We start from the raw sequence: 23,400 nt of genomic DNA on the forward strand, positions 1-23,400 counted from the left end.
ACACCAATATCATCAAATGTTGGTAATGCTGTTCTAAGCCCCACTAATTCACAATTTAAAATCATTACACTACATACTCAAATTTTCAATCATTCACAGAACATTACCAAAGTTACTACAAAATTGGACTGCTATGACCAAAGTCGTTACAGAGTGCATAAAATTCTGACAAGGAGAGCGAAGATCAAGGAATGGTTTGCTTTAGGAAACAATTCTACCAAAAACAGCATGGGAAGAGAAGTAATTTAAAGTGTTCAGGACATAATAAGTGCACAACTGACTCCAAATTGCAATTTAAGTATGCTCTGTATTATAGGATATAAAAAACTACTCCCAGCTATGGAATGTTAAGCTGACACCCAGGACAATCAACGCCTCTCATATATTCAATATCCAACTATTTTCTGGTTGTACTGAAAAATAAACAACCAGCGAATGATTTCACCTCTTAAAAAAAGCATTTACACTTAAAATATGGGATGAGGTGGGATTCCTTCCTTCTTAAAAATGTTTCTAGAGCTACAAAAAAAAACCTTGCATTTACAAAATAGTTGATAAAAATATTCCTCTGGACTGTACAAGAAGGGAGACAGGGACCACTGCTAAGACCGGGTGTATGTTGTTTATCAGCCTTGTCTGCTTTCTCTCCTGCCCCGTTAGAGGCTGGGCTTTCCTCGTTTTTAGTTTCTCCATTTTCTGCAGGCAAATTTTTAGTCTCTTGGTTAGCCACGTCAGCCTGTTTACTCTTTGCTCCCCTTTTCCCCTTTATTTGCACTTTTTTGTCTGAAGATACATCCTTTCCTGCTTTGTTTTTTGCTTTCGTTTCCACTTTTGCAGGAGCGGGTTTAGCTGACAATCTCGCCAGTCTCCTCTTGCGTTCCTCCTTCGCACCCCACCCTTGGCAGAGCTGAGCTTGCTCTCCGGCATCCTGGGCGCCTGCCTGGCGCCAGCGGGCCGCTGCGAGCCCAGAGCCTTCGCGAAGCGGGGCTGCCTGGCCGCTGCCTCTCCTCCCGCTGCCCGAGCTGCTGGGACTCGCGGGGGTGGGGGGTGGGGGTGTCAGGTGAACTATTAATAAAGTGTCCACTGAAGTAAATACAAGAAAATTTTGAGGAGATGGAGGCATTTATTAACATTGGAGCAAGAGTTCGGGGGTGTACGGTGAAAAAGGTGGGAGGAAGATGATTCTTAGGAAGAATCTTGGGAGAGGCTGTTCGAGATACTAAGGTGATGAGGACATAAAAGCAGATTGGAGATTGTAGGACTCCTCTTCCCTGAGGACGTAGGGCTTAGTAATATGGTTGGAAGTAACTGAGCTCAAATGACTTAAGTTGGGCGTAAGTTGTTTTGAGTCAGGAAAAGTAAACTGCATTTGCCGGAGGCCAATTATTATCGCCAATAAAGTCAAAAGTCAGCTTTCTGGATCATGTGCAAGAAATGAAACCATTAAATTCTGGCAGTGTTGAATTTTTAAATTGAAAAAGCGTTAAATTCTCTCTTGTATTGTATTTTATTGTCTCTTCATTTTTATTGATAAATTGAGAAAAACTAAAGCTGCTAAACCTTGTGCCTGGCCTAAGTACCTTAAAATCAGTTTTTTAAAAAATCTCCGAACTTGATATAAACAACATTATACAATGAGGTACGGAGAACTTTTACTTCAATAGATTAAATATTTAGAAATTAAATGATGGATTTTTCTTATTAACAGGCACAAAGCCATGTTCTTGGGCTTTAGCTTTGTGCTAAGTTAATGACCAATTCTTGATTGGTTTTGTACAGATTCTCATTTTCACCCTTCTTCAATACACTCTGTACAGGTTTGGAAATGGAACTTGTGATAGTTTGATGTGTCAGCTTCAGTAGGCAACAGTATTCAGTTACCTAACCAAGTACTAATCTAGGTATTGCTGTGAAGTATTTAGCTGATGTCGTTAACATCTATCATTTGACCTCAAGGAGACTGCTCTTGTGGTTTACATGTGTATGTCCATATCTGTATATCTCTTTATGTATAATCACTTCTTATGATCATCCTTGTGATCTCTCTCTCTCTCCTCTAGTGATTCTGTTTCTCTGGAGAACCCTGACTGATACAGACCTGACCAGTATAAGGGTAATTTAAATACTATCAGTAACTGGTTCAAGACCAGCATGTGACCTAGATTGAACCAATGAAACGTGAGGAAAAGCTTGATATGAAATTCTGGAGAAGTTCTTCTTTATAATTCTGAGAAATTCCAGTAGTACCTGCCTCTCTCTTCCTCTGACAGTAGTTTTCTTAGATATGAGGCCTGGGACGGGTGTAGCCCTTTCACTGTCAGATTGAGGATGAAGTCAACACTTATCTGCTGAACCAAGAGGTGTGCAGAGAAATGGAGCTGGGGCTACTGGTTTAAGTCAGCACTGAAGCCTGTCCTACCTCTGGGATTCATTTTCCAAACCATGTATTTCCTCACTGTTTACATTGTAGTTGTGTTTGCTGAGATCTGCAGCCAAAATTATCCTGTATAATAGAATGCTTTTCCTTAAGATAAGTTCTTTGGGATTTTAGGAAGCTAGTGTGTCTGATCTGTCTGTTGAAATTCATGTTCTATGTGGACATGGTTTTAAAATATTTGCTTAATAGGAATTTAAAAACTGGTAATATAAATCAAAGTGCTTTTAATAGAATTGTGGCAAGGTAAATAACAATTATTTGCAATGTTTCAATGTGTTTCTACTAATTCGTTTTAGAAATATTAACATTGTTAAGATTCCAGTGGACTTATAGTAATCTACCCTATCTTTAAATGTCATGTTCCTGATAAAGCACAGAACTTGGAAATTATTTGATATTGCAGTAAAGTGACACTTATTAGAGTTAGTTTATCTGGCAGATATATCTTTCAGGTAATATGGATATCATTAAAAACACTAAAGGAAAGTCCATGGTTATTTATTGAATGATTGGAACTGTAAATTTTATTTTAAATAATACACTTAGTGAAGCTTGGCATTTTGAGATGTCAAATACTTACTAGAGTTTCGATTCTTTAGCCCACATTGATCACATAATGCAAACTTCCAGGCCTTCAGCTTCCTGATTAGAGTAATATACTGACAAGATAACATGACATTTTTGTTTAATTAATAAACATTTCCTGAGAATTTATGTGTCAGGCACTGTAGGAATCACTGAGGATACAAAATAGATACATGATTTCTGTCTCCTCTGTTTAAGGTGAATTAAAGGAGAAAGAAAGTTGTTACAAAGTTCAGTTAGGAAGCCATTGTGGTCAATCACTTACAGATTATGACACACTATGCCCCCATGTCAACTGAAATAAAAATGTACAATGTGAGAGCTGTGCATCAAGTTTTATTTGGGGACTGATGAGGACTATAACCCTGGAAACAGCCTCTCAGAAAACTCTGAGGTATTGTTCCTAAGAGGTAGGTAGGGAGGTCAGTTTATATGTGATTTTAGTGAAGTTGGGATACGTGCAATCAAGCACATTTTGTCAGAAGGTTGCTGCTAGTTATGAGAAACATGTCTCCGTTAATGATTTTAGTGCTTTTCTAGGTATGAAAGGATGCAAGAAATTGGGCTCATAAAATCTCCTGAAAATATCTATCTGAAGGCCTGTTCTGCCAGTTTTTCCCAAAGCTCCGAGTACCTCATTCCTGATCTCTGCCCTGAATTCCTTTCAAAGTGTGTTGAAGGTCAACAACTGCACTGGCTAGTGACTTCCCTCTTGTAGAACCAGATGGCAAGCAATAATTTTTAGTTGGCAATTATTTTTATTATTTCCTTTTAAATAAAAACTACCTTTCATAAGAAATGATAGGGTGGAGAGTATCCAAAATGTACTGTGTCAAACTGAAAAGCAACAAAACAAAGCAACAAAACAAAACAAAACAAAAAAACACAAGTTAAAGGTAGGTTTGACTTCAGTCAAGAAAAGGGTGAAAGCAAAGTGGAAGTGAAACTCTTGACTAAGTGCTTTGAAACTCACAGTGGAGAGTGGAGAGGATGAACTCTGCACACAATGAGCGCTTTAAGGGATGGTCTCAAGATGTACAGCAATAGAAATTTCTGTGAAGAAAAGTTTTGGTGCTATTGGACGTGAAAGGAGTATGTTAAATGAGAACTGGCCAAAGCAGATCAGAAGCAAAACAAAACCTAGCTGCTAAAATTTAGATTTAGAAAAGCGACACTCAACCGCATAGACTGGGAGCGTCCCATCCAGACAACAATAACCTCTTAGAGATATGGGTGTGCTCCAAGAGAGCCAGTCAGGATTTTCATACTTTAAGCAACCAAAACCAGACAGTCCAGACTTTCCAAACTTTCCTGTTTGCTCTACTGACTACAGCTGCAGAGCAGGATGGAGAGGAGAGACCAACCAGACACTTCTACGCTCCCTAGTCAGCGCGGCGGAGAGAGCTGGCTTCTCATTGGATTAGCTTGGGGACATGGGTGGCTTCTGATTGGCTTAGAGGAGTGGGTGGGAGAGAGGCGTGTCCTTACGTCACACCCGCCCTAAAAGTCTCTGCTGCTCAGGATTGTGAAGGGAGAAGTCCCGGAGGAAGAAAATAACTCGGAGTAACTTTTGTAGGCCGAAGCCGACCCTCTTCGGGAGCTGGGCCCCTCCCACCAACCAGACGAGCTCCGCCCCCCTGCCCGCATCGGCGTATCAGGTGACCGCGGGCTGGCGCAGTCACGTGGCTGGGTGCGCCTGCCCGTTGTGGCCATGGCGGCCGCAGGCTGCAGTGTGGCGAGGCGAGTGGAGGAACTCGGGGACCTGGCTCAGGCCCACATACAGCAGCTTAGCGAAGCCGCCGGCGAAGATGGTGAGGGAGCGGAGGAGAGGGAGGCGGGCGGGCGGGCGGGCGGTGGTTCAGAGCTGGCGCTCCAGGGCCGCAGGGGTTGAGGCTGCGGCCTGTGGTCCGGGTGGATCCCAGGCCAGAACTACCGAAGGTGCTGCGCTTCTGGCCCCAGCTGCGCCCTCGGTTGTCCACCTGCAAGAACTCCCATTGCCTTAAGCCAGGGCGTTTGCTTGGACACTCCGTTTTTCATAACCCTGAAAAACGCTTAAATGTTAGTCAGACCAGTGCTCCTTGCCTTTGTCTCGGTAACGACTGGGAAAAAGGCGAGATACAGGTGAGTGTGCACACGAAAGTTTAAGTGAGTTGTTAAAGTTGGATGATGGCACACGAAAAAGTAATGGTGGTTTTTGCGTGTAGTAAAGATAACTAGACGTGTAAAATAGGTTCACTTTTTCATTGCTGCGTTGTAAATTTCCTTGTTAGGTTTTTGGATTCTAAACTTAACTGAAAACAGTACTCCACAGAAGAGATTTATATTGATATAATTTAGATGATTCTTTCTTATTCATTACCTCAGTTCTCACGAGGGACCTGTCGGTACTAGAACACTTTTTTGGGGGATGTCTAAGCAGTTTCCTTAGGAAAAACTGGCATAGGGAATTACCTTGACTTTTGATTTTAAGTCCAGTTCTGTTTGATTACTTCTCAGCTGCCTGTAGTTTCTACACTATTCCTTTTTGAGTTTTTCACCTTTACTGCAGATAGTTTTAAAATTTTTTTGTAGACTGTCTCATTGTCATTGGATTCCTAGGCAAGTAGTATGGAACATTTTCCCAAACAGTTGAATAGTTGATGAATTTATTGAATAGGATCCACGATAAAATGGCTCTAGTTCCAGTGAAGATTATTTGCTGGATATTCTTTTCTTAGGGGTCTGTTCTTAAGAAGCCCACAGACCACTCTAAAGCTGACTCATTTTTGGTTAAGTGAATCACACGAATAGTTCATGGACAATAGTAGCTTTACCCCTGGCAGTGTAAATAAGATTATTCCATGATCTTCACCCCACTTCAGCTCCATTTGAAACAGTCTACAGAGATCAGAGAATGTATTTTATTCATTTATAGCTGAACCCAAAAGCTATTGTCATTTTCCTATGGAAGAGTTCTTTAATCCAGTCTAAAATGAGAGCTGAACATAAAAGTAAAGTGGTATGTGTTCTTGTTTGGAAGCTTCAAAGTTCTGAAATTTACTGAAATTAAAATGATAGTGGTCCACATTATGAGCTGTTTATCAGTATTACTAGCAAGATTTTCTTATTCTATGAAGTTTTACTAAAATGTAATTGCATGTATGTGAATGGAACTTGGCATTCTTTTCCCATACAACAAAAATAATATACACTCCAAATGCATCCTTTAATATAACAATTAGATATTTATATTAGGTTATAGGGATTGATACTTTCTGTTTTCTTTAGATCAGTTACAGCCAGATGCTATTCCATCTAAGAATACTCTCCTTTTTATTTCTGCTCAGTTTTTTTCGTTTATTTCTCATTGTAAAAGCACAGTATGTTACTCTATGGAAGTGTACCATGAGAAGGACTTTTCCCAGGGATTATGTGAGAATCACTTGTCTTTGCCTTGTCAGTCACTACCTTAACTGAATGGTTAAAAAAATTACATTTTATGAAAAATGTCTAAAATGTGAACCGTTATCCCCCCACCTCCATAATTATGTCATGAGTTCCTGTGAGATACTCCTCAGCAATGGTTCAGTGAATTCAGTGCAAGTCTTTACATTTAAAATAATCCTGCAAATTAAGAAGAAAATATCAATTCAGTGTTTAAAGAAGCACATAAGGATTGCCATATTCCATACAACATCAGTTCACAATAGAATCTTTTTTTCTGGGTTGTATGGGTGATACTTCTGGGCTGAGGAGAGATGGAAGGGCAGTGCCAAAGAAATAGCTTTCAATTTAGGTGAATAGTGGAACTTAACAACAATCAGAATCTGGTCTAGATAGAGGTTAGGCCTTACCTGGGAAAACGTAAGTTCATCTTATGATTGCCAACAGACACAACTTAAGCTGGTAGTGCTTTTGCTCCAACACTGAACAGTTTATCTGTCTGTATATGCTGAGGCTGGATTAGCTGGGCCCTCACAAGTGCTACATTTTCTGTCCCTTTGCCAGTGAGGAGGAAAGCATATATATTTCAGGAGGAGGCAGAGGGGCAAACTCAGGGACTTTAGCATCTTGATGGTGGACATATTTAACCACATGAGATGATACAGAAGGGTGGGTGGCACCTTGGAATGGACACTGTAGGTTAGGAAAAATCATAAAAAGTGAAATAGAAACGGAATATGACATAAGAGGATGAGAAGAAATTAGACAGTGTAGGGAGAAGAAAGGGTGAGTTGTTTTTAGAATTTATATCAGGAATAATTAGTTTAATTTTGTCCAGATTTTGAAGCAATTAGGTCATCTGTTCCATTTCTCGGCTTTCAAAGGAATAAAATATGCAGGTGTGTTGTGTAATAGCTGTTTTAATTGTAGTGGCTATTTGTATATGTAAATACATAAACACAATTATGATAAAGTCATAATTGCTCAGAATGCTTACATTTTATGAGGCATTTGATTTTATTAATCATGCAATTTTGGAAGATACATTTGTGAAATTTTAAATTTTTAATGAAGCCCTTTCTGTATATTTATGTATATTATTTGTTCTATTTCAATAAAAGTTTTAAATTTATTGCTTAAACATTTTGAGTGTGTCAACATCATAAAAGCAGTATTATGAAAATAAGATTGCACTTAAGAAATGGCAACCGAACCTAAAAGATTTTCAGTCTAACTTTTCAGAGTAAATTTCCACGATAAGTTTAAGTAAGATTAGGCATTATGATATACTTCATAATTTGTGAAGGATGTTGTTACTACCATGCTGCTTTTCTAATGCCATAACATAATTTCATTTCATCATTTTAGGTACATGGCTTTTTTTTGTTTGAATAACACTCAAACTATATGAATTAATCTTCATGTTTTTATCTCTTACAGATCACTTTTTAATTCGGGCCTCTGCAGCTCTAGAAAAATTGAAACTTCTTTGTGGAGAAGACAAAGAATGTTCAAATCCATCAGATCTTCTAGAACTTTACACACAGGTACTGAAACAGGTGTGGTTTCTGACAAGTTGTGGGGGCAGATTACTCATTTAAGAGGGTTGACTCTAAAGTTTATGTGTATTGAAACAGCTTAATATCAAAAAGAAAAAATTAACAACCCAATCAAAAATAGACAGAAGACCTAAATAGACACTTCTCCAAAGAAGATACACAGATGTCCAACAGACATATGAAAATATGCTCAGTATCACTAATTATTAGAGAAATGCAAATCAAAACTAAAGTGAAGTATCACCTCACACCAGTCAGAATGCCCATCATTAAAAAGTCCATGAACGATTAATGCTGGAGAGAGTGTGGAGAAAAGGGAACCCTGCTAATCTGTTGGTGGTAATGTAAATTGGTGCAGCCACTATGGTGAACAGTATGGAGGTTCCTTAAACAAATGAAAATAGTATTATCATATGATCCTGCAATTCCACTCCTGGGCATATTTCCAGAGAAAACTAATTCAAAAAGGTATGTGCATCCCAATGTTCATAGCAGCACAGTTCACATTAGCCAAGACATGGAAGCAACCTAAATGTCCATCCACAGATGAATAAAGAAGTTATGCAATGGAATATCACTAAGCTATAAAAATGAATGAAATAATGCCATTTACAGCAACATAGATGGGCTTAGAGATTATCATACTAAGTGAAGTAAGTCAGAGGAAGACAAGTGTATGATATCATTCATATGTGGAATCTAAAAAAAAAAGATAGAAATGAACTTATTTACAAAACAGAAATAGACTGACATACATAGAAAAGCCTATGGCTACCAATGGGGAAAGCAGAGGGATGTGACAGGGATAAATTAGGAGCTTGGGATTAACATATAAAATAAGTAAACAACAAGGACCTACTGTATACCACAGGGAACTGTATTCAATATCTTGTAATAACCTATAATGGAAAAGAATCTGAAAAATAATATATATGTATATGTATGTATGTATAACTGAATCACTTTGCTATACACCTGAAACTAACACAAGAAGTATTAACTATACTTCAATTTTAAAAAATGGCTAAAATTAAAAAAAACAAAGTTTAGGTGTATTGAAATTAGTTTATTTTCTATTTAAAGTATTAAATTTTTTTTTAAAAACTATGTATAAAGTATATAGACTTTGAAACTTTGAGGCAGTATATGGAGAAGTGAAATTTATTGGTTATGTTGATAAGTGAGGAAGAAAGTCTTGCAGATAACAGGATTGCTTCCCTTTATAGATAATTAAATAAAACACTCATATGTGCAGTTGCCAAGCTCTTGAAGGTTATTCAAAGGAAACGGAGGTCTCTGTAAGGGCGCTCATAATTTTTTTCCCTAAAATTCACATTTCCTTAGGATTCTTGACTTTTGTTATACAGGTCCATAAGATTTTTGTTTTCCCCTCTTTTTCTTTTACTTTCCTTTCAAATTCCGGTCTCTGTATGGAGAAGATCTGTTTTTTTTGAACACTGCTGAAGCAAGATGATATTAAAAAATACAATTTTATTACAGTAACTACATTTGTGTAGCACTTTGTGGTTGATAGAGTGCTTCAAATGCCCTTACTTGATTGCCAAGGGATAATAAAGATGAAGTGGTTATAGAAAGTAAACTTAGTTAAGCTTCCAAAATGCACATTTATAGCACTAGGTACCCAACACTGCTTTCTTTTTGGAGGTACTTGGAGATGGTTTCTGCCTTCATATGTGGTTGAATGAGCCTATAATAGCCACTCACAAACCCCAGAGAGCTGTTGCAATTTAGCTGAACTTTGCCTGGCTTTCTTTCTTTCCAGAAGGCTTCCTGCTTGTCTCGTTTCTTTCACATGGGAGAGTTCTGAACATTTTAACTTATTTCTAAGAATAAGACAAAAGACCTGGGGATAATAGATTTATATTCCCCAAACCCCCTTTGGACCTTACTTACACTTCTGAATAAGGCCATTTTCCTTAGGGTGATGATCTCTGCCTTCCTGGCTTAGGCCTTCTACACAAGATCAGTTAGTTACTACTTAAGTAGTGTGTGTGCTAGGTAATGTTCTAAGTGCTTTACATTTGTTAATTCATTTTATACTCAAAGCAAGGGACTTTGAAAGGCATTTACTTCAGTCTCTTCATTTGCCAGGGAAGAAACTGAGGCTCCAAAAAAAAGATAAACTTGACTTGTCCTTGGTTGGTTAGGTAGAACTGATATTAGAACTCAGTTTCCTTAGCCTTAGTAGATTAAACAAAGGACTAGGATTGGGTAATTTTAAGGTTTTTGAACAAAAAGTCTTATATTTAGGGGTGCTGGTTTGAATTGCATAATGTTGGTGGTGCTGCCTTTGTTAGGTGACAGAATACGTAATCCCCAAATGCTGACTCTTTATTTGGGGAAACAGGTTATTCTTTGAAGATTCAATGTGAAAAACTAAAGATAGTGTCTTTATCTTGATATGGTAGGCATGTAGAAAATGTTCAGGAACTATTTATGTATAAATAGCAAAGAATATAGTAATTAAACTTTTTATAATTGTATTATATGATTAGCTTATCTGAACTACAACATAAATCTCTATTTTATTTTTTGAGGGAAGCTAGATTATTTTAATGCATTTAGCATTTTATTAAAATCCTAAGAAGTTTTCTATAAAGTCCACCTCAGATTATGTTAGATATTTTATGCTAGGTATTTTGATTATTTTTCAAATTTAAATACTGTGCTAGAAGATTTAAATGTCTAATAAAGCATCTATACATATAAGATTAAACTGTAAGAGCTATTCATTTAAGATCGAATCATTTGTAGATATTTTTTTCTCTTTTACTTCAGGCTATTTTGGACATGACGTATTTTGAGGAGAACAAGCTAGTAGATGAAGATTTTCCTGAAGATTCTTCACAAAAAGTAAAAGAGCTAATCAGTTTTCTTTCAGAACCAGAAATTTTAGTTAAAGAAAATAATTTGCACCCAAAAGTAAGTTTTCCACAACTACGAATTATGGTGGAATGCTGCCAATTCTTACTTTGCTATTCTTTAGAATCTGTACTTGTTTCTTCGAACATGTATCTTTGTTTTAAATGAAGATTGAAGCAGGGATATATGAGAGTTGAACACTTCATACTTTGTAAATATGTTTCAGAATGTCTGCATATTGGAATTGTATTGTAATTACAGTGCCCTGTCATTTTCTAAACACACATTGCTATTTCTGCTCCCTTCACTTTTGCAGATGCTGTGTTTTCTTGAAGATCCCTAGTCATCTAATTCCCACATCTCTTGTCCTTTCTATAGTCCTCATCTTACTGGACATTTGCTGCCTTTCTTACCACTGATCATCCCATCCCTTGGAGGTCCTGCATGCTCTTCTTATCTCTGAGAAGCCTTGTTCTTGCTTTTTTCCAAGCATCTTCCCTCTCTCCCATTCTGGAAACAGACATGCCTCAAGGATATCTCCTTAATCCTCTGATAGTCTCTGTTCTGTCTTTGACAACCTGTTCACTTGCTTTTTAGCCATCTCTATTTAATGATTACAAGATTTTTATGTCTAGCCCTGGCTACTCTTTCAAGCAGATAATTTCTCATCTTTCTGTCTGCTGGCTATCTCTCCTACATATCTTTGTTGCTCCTTGTGTTTATCAGGGAATGCTTACTTTGGAAACAAATAGTCCCAAGCTTTATATGACAACATAGTAAAAGTTTGACTTATTAAAATTGTTTTTGTGTATATCTTTTCATTATTTTATTTTAGCAGTAGTAGAGATAGATATGACGTTGTTTCAAGCAATGTATATTTCTGAAAACTTACTTTTTCAATCAGATTATAGAATACTTATATTTCGTATATATTAGAGAGTTGGCTGCTAAAATATTTGAACATCATTTTCTAGAAGAATTTGTGAATTGGAGTAGTAATTTTAATTTAATATAGCGATAGATTTCTGTATTTCTAATTGATTCAGAGTAAGGCATTCCTGTGTAAGCTGCTAAGAATAGAGTAAATTTTGTGAAATGGGAGTGTTTTTAATGGCTCAATATTTTGAAATTTAATTTTGATTTTTACAGACTTGAAGTTTGTCTATTTAGCTGTGTCTTTGTTGTGTTTCAGAACTGCGATTTGCTTGGGGACGAACTCCTGGAATGTCTCTCCTGGAGACGAGGAGCCCTACTCTATATGTATTGTCATTCTCTGACCAAAAGGAGAGAGTGGCTCACAAGAAAATCTAGTTTGCTTAAAAAGGTAAAAAGGCATTCCTCCTACATTTTTGATAATTGACATTTATAGGTTTCCAAAAGCTGTATATAGTATGGTATTAAGAATAGAGGAATCAAAGGGCCTGGGTTTGCATTCCAGGTCTTTTACTTACTAGCTATGTAATCTTAAACAAATTGGAATTACTGTGAAAATTAAATATGGTAACAGGTGAAGACCCTTTGTAAACTGGGAAGTTTTACCTGTTTTTTGTATTGTTTTGTTTTTTAGTTCTAGATTTTTATTTTTTAAAATTCAAGGTAGATAATCTATATTAATTTCTAAGCATATTGTTTGGCCTGAAGAAAACAAACTTGATTGTGAGCCTCTATCAGCAGATCACTCCTAAAACTCCCTCATGACCCTGCTTCTAGAAAATTGTGGCCCTCTGATTTGTCTTGACTCTTCTGACCAAATCAGTAAATCCAAAGGTCCTGTCGTTGTATCACTAAGGATCCTAACTTGGGCTGATTGTACACATGGTTTGTGTGGGCCTGCAAATGAGAGGTCACACCTTCAGACGTAAAAGCTTGATCAAAATATTTCTAAATTAAAGTAAATACATCCATGTTTTTAACAAGTTGTTGAGCACATCTTTATTATCTATATCTTTCTTTCCTCTTGATATTTTTGACAAGTATGTTACTGAATTATGTGTTCTTGGTTAATGATTTCTTTTGTTGTTTTTTTCCCCCATACTCTTACTAATTGGAGGATTATACTTATAAAAGTTTTGGGGTAGTAGGTCCTTATAGCATTGTAATGTAACAACCATAAGATATATCTATATGTTAGCCAATTTTCTCTTGAGTAAAGGATGGGGAAAAATAACATTTGAAATTTCTGCAGCTCTGCATATAATACTTCAATTCTTTGTCTTTGACTTTCATTTAGTACCTTGTTGATGGAATCAGTTACTTGCTACAGATGCTAAATTATCGGTGTCCTATTCAGTTAAATGAAGGTGTTTCTTTCCAAGACCTAGACACAGCTAAATTACTGAGTGAAGGTAATGTGATCTCTTTTTTCAGTTTTCTAAGTGCTTTAAAGCTTTTTAAAAATTTAAGACGTTTATTAGATTTAACTCTGATTTAAATAAATTTCAAGTTACATTATAGACAAAATAATAAAAGAGCTTTTAAAAAATTCAGTAATCTTCTCAGGTAATATGGAAAAATACTGCTAATCTCTTCTTAGTAATTTGGTGAGAGTGATATGGCATGTAGCTTTTACTTATTTTGCATCCCCACAAATCCCAGATCAGCCTCTAGTTTCTCTTGTAACAGAGACTGGAAGTAACTTTTTGTTTTTCACTTTTAAATTTTTGTTTATTTATTTTGAGGGAGTAGGTAATTAGGTTTGTTAGTTTGTTTGTTTATTTAATGGAAGTACTGGGGATTGAACCCAGGATCTTCTGAGCAATACCCTCTCCCCTGGAAGTAACTTTTAAAGGAGAAATTTACTGCTTTTTCACCTTAAAAAGTCCAGAGCTGGTTATGGTGGCTTCGTAGCATCATCGGGGATCTTGTCTTTCTCTTTCATCATCTTTCGAAGTGGAGCCCCACAGCTTCAGAGGGAGGCACTTTGTATAGAATACATGTAAACAGTACTTGCCAGAGTTGTGCAACATGCATCCCTGTTGAGGATCTTACTTCCATTCTCAATATCTCAGGATGCTCTTGGAGCTCCTTCCATCTCAGCTGCATTTCAGGCTATAAAAATAGCCAAAGGATGTTTCTTTCATCCAAGTCTGCTCCTTTGGAGCAACCTTCTTGGAAGTTTCTTACAACTCCTGCATTTCACTGGCCAGAATTTAATAGCGTGGCTTCATATAGCTACAAGAGAATCTGCAATAGATAGCCTTTTACATGATTTATCTCAAATAAATAGTCTCTTTTCCAGAAAAGATGGGAAGAATGAATATTGAGTGATAATTATTAGTTTCTGTTATAAACATCTATGCCCTTAAAAATGATAGGAACTAAATATAGAGCATCATTTGGGTTTTAGACTGAGGTTCAAGAGGGAAGAACAATTTATTTTCACCATCTCTTTTTGCAAATAGAGGAACTGAGATCCTGATAAGCTAAATGACCTGTTCAAGGTGACATAGCTGACAAGTGATGTTAGATTATATGTGTAAACTTTCTTTTATACTTTATCTGAAATTTTGATGGGGAAAAAAGCGAATGGGGAAGAAGAAAATTTCTTAGAGAAAATTCTATATTTTAGTTTTGTAAGTGTATTTTAATTATTCTTTCTTTGTTAGCTTCTGTAGGCTTTTCCTTTCTATTTGAAAGCATTGCATAGAAAAAGCACCTTAATTTAAGGATCATTAATATATGACTGGCTACTGGTGTCCAGAAGTTGTTACCTTCAAACAGCTTGTCCTAAAAGAAACTTACTGTGGAAACAATGCACTCCTTCAATGGGCATTTACCTGATTTTAGATAAAACTCAAAGCTGTGTATACATAGTATGATTTTTGTTTCTTTTTCCAAGGTGAGACAATCATTTTGTCCTTTGAACATTGCTTGTATGCCATTTTAAATTTTCAGCTTTTAAAAATTACCAAGTAATGTGTTTGGTAAACCTCTTTACCTCATTTCTGTGCTTCATTCCTCTCTGGGCCCTTATAAATAACTCGAATTAAATAGGTTAAAAGGCTGTTTAGCTGTGTGCATCCTTGGTTTATGCCCTTTTTATATACTACTGAGGAACCCCCCACTTCCCAGCAGCCTTTGGTTCATTTCTTAGCCCAGAACCTGGATTACAGATCTCCTGAAGGAGCAGCTCTGAGCTGACTTCACTAATTACCTAAATAGCTTGTGAAAAATATAGATTTCTGTGTATTACCTGCATGTTCTGACTTAGTATATGGAATCCAGGAATCTTTTTATAAGCTCCCATAATTATGATAATCAGATTGAGACATCACTGCTTCTAGGGGTTGCCAGTCTGTGAAAGTTTTTTCTTCTGTGAAAGTTAAAGATCTGCCCTTACTCTTACTTCATGGGTTAGTCACCTTCTCCCTCCCTGTACCCACTGCTATCACATGTGTGTTCATCAAGGATGTGAATAGTACAAAATGAAGTCTTTTATTGAAAACTGTGCTGAGCATTGGCAGAAAAAAAAGTCACAGAAAATTTGTAGCAGCAAAAAGACAACAGCTACATAGCAGTGGCTTCCTTGGGGCAGTAGAGAGGGAGAAAGTGCCTAATTTTTACATTATTCATCTCTTCATTTGATATTTTAACATAGTGTAGTTGAACATAGTCTATGGACCAGCTCACCCTAGGACTTTGTTAAAAATACAGTTAAAAATACAAATTCATAGACCCAACCCCATACCTGAGTCTGGAAGTCTTGGAGGTGGGGGCCCAGTGATGAGCATTTGAGCATGTCCTCCAGGTAGTTCTAGTGCAGATTAAAGTTTGAGAACCACTCTTCAGCATACAACTATTCATTCTCTCCCTAGAAACACCTTCCCACAGGGTATCTGTGTTTCTTGTTCAGCAGTCAATCCTTGTTAACAAAAAGAATGAGGTACTCTCAGAGTTGGGCATATACTGGATCCCAAATCTCCCTTAAGCAAACACTCTTCATCTTTTACAAGTGGCTTCACTGGGGGAACTCATTTCAGCTCCTCCCAAAGCTGTAGTCAAGTGTTTAAAAGTTCGGCCTTCCCTTCAGTTTTACTTCTATCTCCTTACTCCCCTCCACCAGTCTTTTTAGGAATAATTAAGAGTGTAGGATCACAAAAATGAAAAAGGATATGCATTCAATGAAATGCCATATCTAATATGAAATATAATTCTGCAGTGAATTTTGTTAATTTGGAAATAAGTAGGGCATGTGGAATCTTGAGTTTTGGAAACAGCCTTAAAGAGCTTTGGTGAATTGCACAAAGTCAATGATTTACACCCAGATCTTTTCAGTTCTAGGTCCGTTTCTCTTTATATTCTGAATAACATCTAATGCTATTCCAGCATTTTCTCTGAGGTTTATGATCTTTTAACTATGAAGGAATAAAGTGAAAAGAAATGATTATTTGTAATATACATTATGCTCATTGAGTGAGTCGTTCTGTACATAGAAAGCATAATTAGTAGAGTAGCCTATCATACTTTTACGAATGCAAGCCTCAGCTTCTGCTCTTAAATGATTAACTCCTAGTTGATACAATGAATCAGCTCTTGCTAAGCTTGTTCTTCTCGTGCTACTATTTTTAAGCTGAATTTGAGGTGAGGTGAAGGGGATAGCTGTAGGGACACACCCTGAGACTATAAAAAGCTTGTAATAGATTAAAGGCAATAGAAACTATAATAGTTTTGGAAGTTGAATTTTGCTTCTATAACTATGTCTCTGATACTATTTTAGTCATTTCTGATGAGCCGCGTTAGGTGAGCAACTGAGATTATGATGCTTGTTTATTTGAGGTAAACTTTTCAAATCACACAAGTACCTGTTTAATAGGATAGATCATTTATCTGTATTCTAGTGACTTTAAGAAGTTAGTTATATAATTTAATAGCACTTTATATTTTTATTTCATGTACTTCTTAAGAAAATTCCATGAAATAAGTAGGGCATGTGGAATCCTGATTTTTGCAAACTGAAGCTTAAAGAGCTTTGCTGAGTTGTACAAAGTCGATAATTTATCCCCAGATCTTTACAGTTGTAGGTCTATTTGTTTTTATATCAAATTAATGTACTTTATGTGTCATAAGTGTTTAATTATATAACATTGCCTTATTCCATAATAAGAATGCTTTCAGCTTTTGATGAACATCCTGCAGTGTATTTCTTTTTCCTGGTAACATAAGGCATCTTGGATATAATTTAACATCTTTGGTAATTTAGAATTAAATGGCTTCTCAGGGACATGATTATGCAGGATCATCTCTACACTCTTGTAGTAATTTATGAACTATATCATTGATCCTAGAGTATACCCCAGAATAAAAGCTGTGTTCATGGATGGGACTGAGGGAGTGTTTGAGTACTCTGAAATTGTATGTGGAATATGGGGTGTATGTTATGGGAGAGGTTCTGTCAATATAGATTAGATTCTCAAAGACATCTTAAAGAGAACCTCAGAAGGAGTAACACATTGACCTAAACAATTCTTTAAAAATAATTCTTTTTGAGGGTGGGTTTGGGCTTTATTTACAGATAAAAAAGAGATAGAAGTGCCAATGAAATGAGGATTGTATTAGTGATAATTGGCTTTTCTAAGGATAGCCATTAAATGAGGAGGGAAAATGTTTAATGTTGCAAAAGGAATTTATTACAATCTTAATCACCAGGTTTCTTTTTACATTTTTAATTCTAATCTCTCAAATGACTTTCCCAGGAATATTTAGTGACATTCATTTGCTGGCTATGATGTACAGTGGAGAAATGTGTTTTTGGGGATTGAAGCATTGTGCAGATCAACAGCCAGAAAATCATGAATTGGATACTGGTGTTTCTGGAGCAAGCAACCCTACATGCAAAGAACCCTTGGATTTCCGAGAAGTAGGAGAAAAAATTTTGAAAAAGTATGTATCTGTGTGCGAAGGACCCCTGAAAGAACAAGAATGGAATACGACAAATGCAAAACAAATTTTAAGCTTCTTTCAGCATCACACTAACTAGTAAGTTCATCTAGTCGTCTTTAGACAGAAAGACAAACAAACAAACAAAAAGACTCATGAAATGGAAGTTCCAGAAAAGAAGACATATTGATACTGAGTTTAAAAACATTAACAATACATGAAGATAGCCAGCACAGTTACCCTTTTTTAAATGCCATCACCGTCTTTCACTATATACTCTTAAGCCTGTGAGGGAACGATTCTTTAATTTCTAAATTGGCATTTATGTTATTCTAACTCAGCCTGAACTACAGATATCCTGTAACTAATACTAAGGAGGAATCCAATTTATCTTTATAAAGATTTTTTTCTTTTTACTTTAGGTTTTTTTTTTTTTATTGTGGTACAATATACATAACATAAAATTGACTGTTTTAACCATCTTTGGATTACTTTTTAATCTCCTTATCTTGAAGTTTGCTATACTTCAGAGATTAAAATCAAGTCACCTCATTGCTTTGGATATATGCTATGGATATGAAAATTGTCATAAGGAAAAATTATGGCTAATATCCAGTTACCATTTCTAGAATAAGGTAAATGATGAAACACTCCACAAAATAATTTTTGTTTAATTATTTTACCACATATTACTAATGGCATTTAAAGTTTTTTTAGTGTATTAGGCATTTTATAAACATTTTTAAATGATTTTCCTATTATGTTTAATAGAATATGCATGGTTTATTCAATGTGTAATGAAGATAAAATCAAGTTAGGTTAGTCTGCTATTAGCTCATGTATCTTTAGGGCACAACTTTTCATATACTTTGAAATTTTAATATTTTTTGTCTTTAATAGTAGGGGTGAGTGACAAAGGTCAAGAGTCTAACCTGGTATCTTGCTTACAGTCTTTCTGTCTACCTCAAGTCTTATTATCATCTTGGGATGATCCTTCTGATACCTTGCCAGTATCCTTGACCTCTGGGCTATTGACTTCATCACATTCCAGGAGCTTAACCCCCATGGCCACACTATCCTGAGTTTCTCTTTCTGAATCTTAAATTTCAATGATTGATGACAATTCTCATCTTTCCAGCTTTTTACTTCCTCATTTTTATTGCTGTTTTTCTCTCTTATTTCTTCTCTATTTCTTTAGCTTCTTCATAGCCTCCTTCTCTTGACTGCCTCCTTTTCTTCTAACCATCAGCCTCTTTCAGATTTTCTTCTTTCCCTATCCAGCCTCAGCCATATGGGGCACCATATGAAGTGCTCTGCAATCCCTTCAAACACATCTTCCCCTTGTCCTTCAGCCTAATCATTCTGCAAGCCCTCAACATTGAATTAATTCTATCATTCTGCCTTCTTTTCTGGGTTGCTGAGTTCCATGTGAAGTTCCTGCAGCCCTTCAAAGTGGAATGCTCTAAGTATCTCACCTTCAACTTTAGATGAGCCCTCAATGTAAGCCTTTTTGTAAGGTAAGGTAATGTGATGTAAGTCTGTTACCAGTGTGGCCCCCGTCCCTTTCCCACTGTGGCTAACCCAAACCTCTAACTTTGTCATCACTTTCCTCTGGCCCTCTGTCTCCTCCCCAGCACGTGGCTCTTGGTTCTGTCTTACAGAAGATAGAGACTGTAAGGAGGCAGCATCTGTTTACCAGCATTGCCCTACTCATTTTCCCCCTTTTTAGAGAAAAAGAGATAGCCTGCTTCGTGTTGAGGCTCAGTCTCCGTTTTTCCTCTCCTGGCTCCCTTGTTTCCCCTGGGGCTCCTCTTTTTTTTCTGCCAATATCCTGTAGGTATTGCTCTTTCCCAGAGTGCTATCCTTTTTCTCTTTTTTCTCCCTCTTCTCCCCCTTTTCCTTCTTTTCTTTCCTCTTTTTTGCTTTTTCACTTATTCGAAATACAGTCGACCCTTGAGCAACACAGGTTTGAACTACGTGGGTCTACTTATTCGTGGGGTTTTTTCCCAGTGGTGAATACTCCAGCACTACGCAATTAGCGGTTGATTGCATCTGCAGATACAGAGGAATTGCGGGTGTGAAGGGTCGACTATAAATTATACTCAGATTTTTTGACTGCCAAGAGGGTTGGACCCCTAAACCCTGAGTTGTTCAAAGGTCAGCTGGACTCTTAGGTGATATTATTCATAGCCATGGCTTCTCCCACCTGTGATGTTGGGCTGATTCCCAAACTACAGTTTGAATCCCAGCTTCTCTCCTGCTCTCTAAACCTTTCTAACTGCCTGGTAAAAATCTTCACTTGGACATCCTGTAGTAATTTTAAATTCTACATGTTCAAGCAGCTCATCCTCATTGTTCATCTAAAAATCTTTTGCAGTTCATATTTTCTCTTTTTTCGATCTTTCACAAAGCAGGGCAATGCCGAACACTGCACCTGGTTTCTTCTGCCTGCCTTGCCAGCCCCATCTCTGCGGTTCCTCCTGTGGGATCATATTCTAGTCCAGTGTTCCTCAGGCTCCTTTCTGATGAACAAATATTCTGATAGAGCCTCTTGGGACAAGGAGAATCTCTCCCTATCTCTGTCTCCTTATTTATCACTACACAGTTAAGATTTTTATTTAACTTAGCTTTTGACAAGTTTTACTATGAAAATACCTTTGTGCTTTCTAAATATAAAGATGTAAATCACAGACTGCCCACCCCCACGTCGCTCCTTTTGGAGCATTGTAGTCAGTCACAATTGTTTCAGTTGCTTCCCCAGTGTGCTGTGTCTTTTCCCCTTGATACCCTTCGCAGACCTCCTTACTTCTGCCTGGAATGCTTTGCCCTTCTTTATGGCCAAGTGACTACCCATTTATCCTTTAGGACTCAGCTTCAGTGATGTTGTATCCATAAGACATTTTCCAGCCTTTTTCATTCAAAGCTACACGTTCCTTTGCTTCTGCTCCCTTAGTCTTTCCCTGCCATGTTACTGCTTTATAGTCATTTTTCTTATGAATTGGCAAACTCCATGTTTTAAAAATTTATCTTTATACATAGTGCTTACTGAACGGTAGGCTCTTAGTAATGTTTTTGAATTAATAAGAGACATGATTCTAAAGTGCTGTACTCTGCACGAAACGGTTACTGCCACTGGATTCCGAACTGCCATGCCCCTTATACCACTGGTTGACAAAGCGAACAGGGAATTACTCCTCAGAGGAGTGAAGTATTACTTAGATTTTGAACCTGAGAAAACAAGAGAACTCTCTCTTCAGAAGCTGGGAACTCCCATTTTGCCGTCACGACCCTTGTGAACCACTTGGGTCTCTCCCTGTTTGGTACACTGATGAGGGTACTTTTGGGTGCTTTTTGTACAACTTTTTCATCCCCCACACAATTGGAGAATAATTTGTAGACTATAACAGCTATAATGCTTTTTACTCTGATGTATTACAAAACAATGAACAACACTTTGTGTGTGTTAAAGCCTGCTAAATAAATTCTGTTTTATTTAGAATGGATTAATGTCAAGATTCCAAATACTTCACATAAGGAAAGTACTGTAATTCACACATCATCAAAGTACTATAATTCACTTATCAAGTATTACGTACCTACTGCATGCCAGGTTTTATCCTAGGCATTGAGGATATAGCTTTGTAAAACACCAGAGTTTGTATTCTAGTGGAGGAATTTAATACATTTTAAGAAATAAGTGTGCAGCATGTTAAGTGATGAGTACTATGAAGAATAAAGCAAGGCAGTGGAGTGAGTGTGGCTCTGGAACAGGGCTCTGTTTTATTTAGGGTGGTTGGGAAGGCACCTATAGGCACCTGTCTACTTGAGCATTTGTGTCTTCAGATTCCACCCCTTTGATTAAATATCATTAAGTGTGCCATTGCACATTTAGTATGTTCATGAAATTTCTCTTTCTTATGGAAGTTCTAATGCTGAATTAAAGAATGAATCGCTACCTAGGAACTTCTTATTTTGATCGCATTTAAAGAGTGTCTCTACAGTATGGTCTTTGGTAGTGGGTAAGTGATAACCTAAAGGCATTGTAGCATTTATTACACTTGGAGTTTCTGTCTATTTTGAGTTCTCTGATGGTTACAAAAACTTAACTCTGTTAAAGGATTTTTCCTAATCCTTAAATTTGTATGCTTCTTTTCCAGTATGAATTTTCTCAGATTAACTAGGCTTTGAGACTTAGTTAAAGGCTTATCTGCTTTGCTGCATTTATAGGGTGTCTGGCTACCATCAGTTGTTTGATGCTGATGAAGGTTTAGATCCTGACTGAAGATTTTCTCTTATTTCTTCGCATACAGTAGAGTGAGGTGAGAGTCGTACCTGAAATCCCACAATAAAATTTACATTCCTACCTTTACAAGTTTATTAAAGTTGGAACTGTCTCTAAAGGCATTCTCAGATTCATTTTAATGCCATTAAAAAAAAACCAACAAAACCCACTGCTGGCTGATGTGCTGGTTTTAGATTGCTTGTCACTTTTCTCTCTTCACCTTCTAGAGCTGCTCTTCTGGTTCCCGTAAGGATACCCCTTTTGCCACAGAATCCAGGATTCTCTAGTTCTCTAGTATCACCTTCTTAACAGTATTTTTTTTTTTTTTTAACACAATATGAGTTACCATGTTATGGAAGTATTACATTAACATACATTTGATGTATCCACCGTTAAAGTATGCATAATGTTTTTGTGCTGCTGTTCCTTACTGTTCTTGGTTTTCTTACTTCTAAAGTGAAAATTTCCAAGTAAAATGTTTTGGAGCATATAAACTTTTTTTTTTTTTAATAAAACCATATTCCTATGTTTCTTTCTTGTTTCTTTTCTTTTCTATCTGGGTGTTGTGCCAGAATGAAAACTTTTATCATCCTCATATACTGTTTGTAACTGAGTGGGACCCTATGGAGCCTTCCTGGGACAGACCCCGCCATGTCCTCCACTTGCCTCTTGTTTGTAGAGAAACTTTAGCCTCCTAGGCCTTCCCCGAGTTCCAAAAATAAATTTAATCAGAGAAGTGAGAAAATGCAGACAAAGGAAAACAGTCGAACAAGACAAAATAATAGTGGTTAGCCATTAAAGTCAAGGACCTCCAGTTCCTCCTCAAGGGCTAAAGATAATATTCTGAACCATATCCTTTGGGTTGTTTTGCAAATACTGAAACCCCTACCAGATGGAAAAAGTTAACTGTATGCTGACCACAAGTATTTAGACCCCAGACTGGGTTGTTTAGTGGTTAGGAATATGGGTTCTAGAGCCAGAGGCCTGAAATTAAATCCCAGCTCTGCTGTTTCCTAGCTGTGTGATTTCAATAAGTTATTTAACCTTTCTGTGCCTTAAAATTCTGTTGTGTAACACAGGAATAATAATAGCACCTACCTCACAGAGTAAGAGTATTCTACTTCTTAATTGAAGAATAAATGAGTTAATGTTTCAAGTGTTTAATTCAATGCCTAGCACATGGTAAGAGCTCAAAAGAGTTAGTTATTACCATTTTCCTCAATGGCCAGTTCTGTGTATTGGCACACTTCATTCATCATGCTGAAAAATATCCTAATACTCATCGGCTGGGATAATGGAGTGACAAATTCTTGTTTTGGCCAGTGAGCACTCACTCACTGCCCTGCCCTCAGTGG

The 23,400-nt window shown here is 36.9% G+C and overlaps 1 protein-coding gene and 1 pseudogene across 1 annotated transcript; one reads left to right on the forward strand and one right to left on the reverse strand.

Moving 5' to 3' along the window:
- Positions 1 to 263: 263 nt before the first annotated feature.
- Positions 264 to 1,313, reverse strand: LOC116659744 (annotated as a pseudogene).
- Positions 1,314 to 4,527: 3,214 nt separating this feature from the next.
- On the forward strand, positions 4,528 to 22,576 carry C3H5orf51 (chromosome 3 C5orf51 homolog). The gene is made up of 6 exons (XM_014566321.2): positions 4,528 to 4,833; positions 7,886 to 7,992; positions 10,804 to 10,947; positions 12,080 to 12,211; positions 13,118 to 13,232; positions 17,580 to 22,576. Exons 1-6 carry the CDS (start codon positions 4,734 to 4,736, stop codon positions 17,861 to 17,863), a joined length of 882 nt encoding a protein of 293 aa, XP_014421807.1. The 5' UTR covers positions 4,528 to 4,733; the 3' UTR covers positions 17,864 to 22,576.
- Positions 22,577 to 23,400: the final 824 nt, after the last annotated feature.

Source organism: Camelus ferus, chromosome 3 (genome assembly GCF_009834535.1).
Source record: "Camelus ferus isolate YT-003-E chromosome 3, BCGSAC_Cfer_1.0, whole genome shotgun sequence".
Classification (NCBI taxonomy): domain Eukaryota; kingdom Metazoa; phylum Chordata; class Mammalia; order Artiodactyla; family Camelidae; genus Camelus; species Camelus ferus.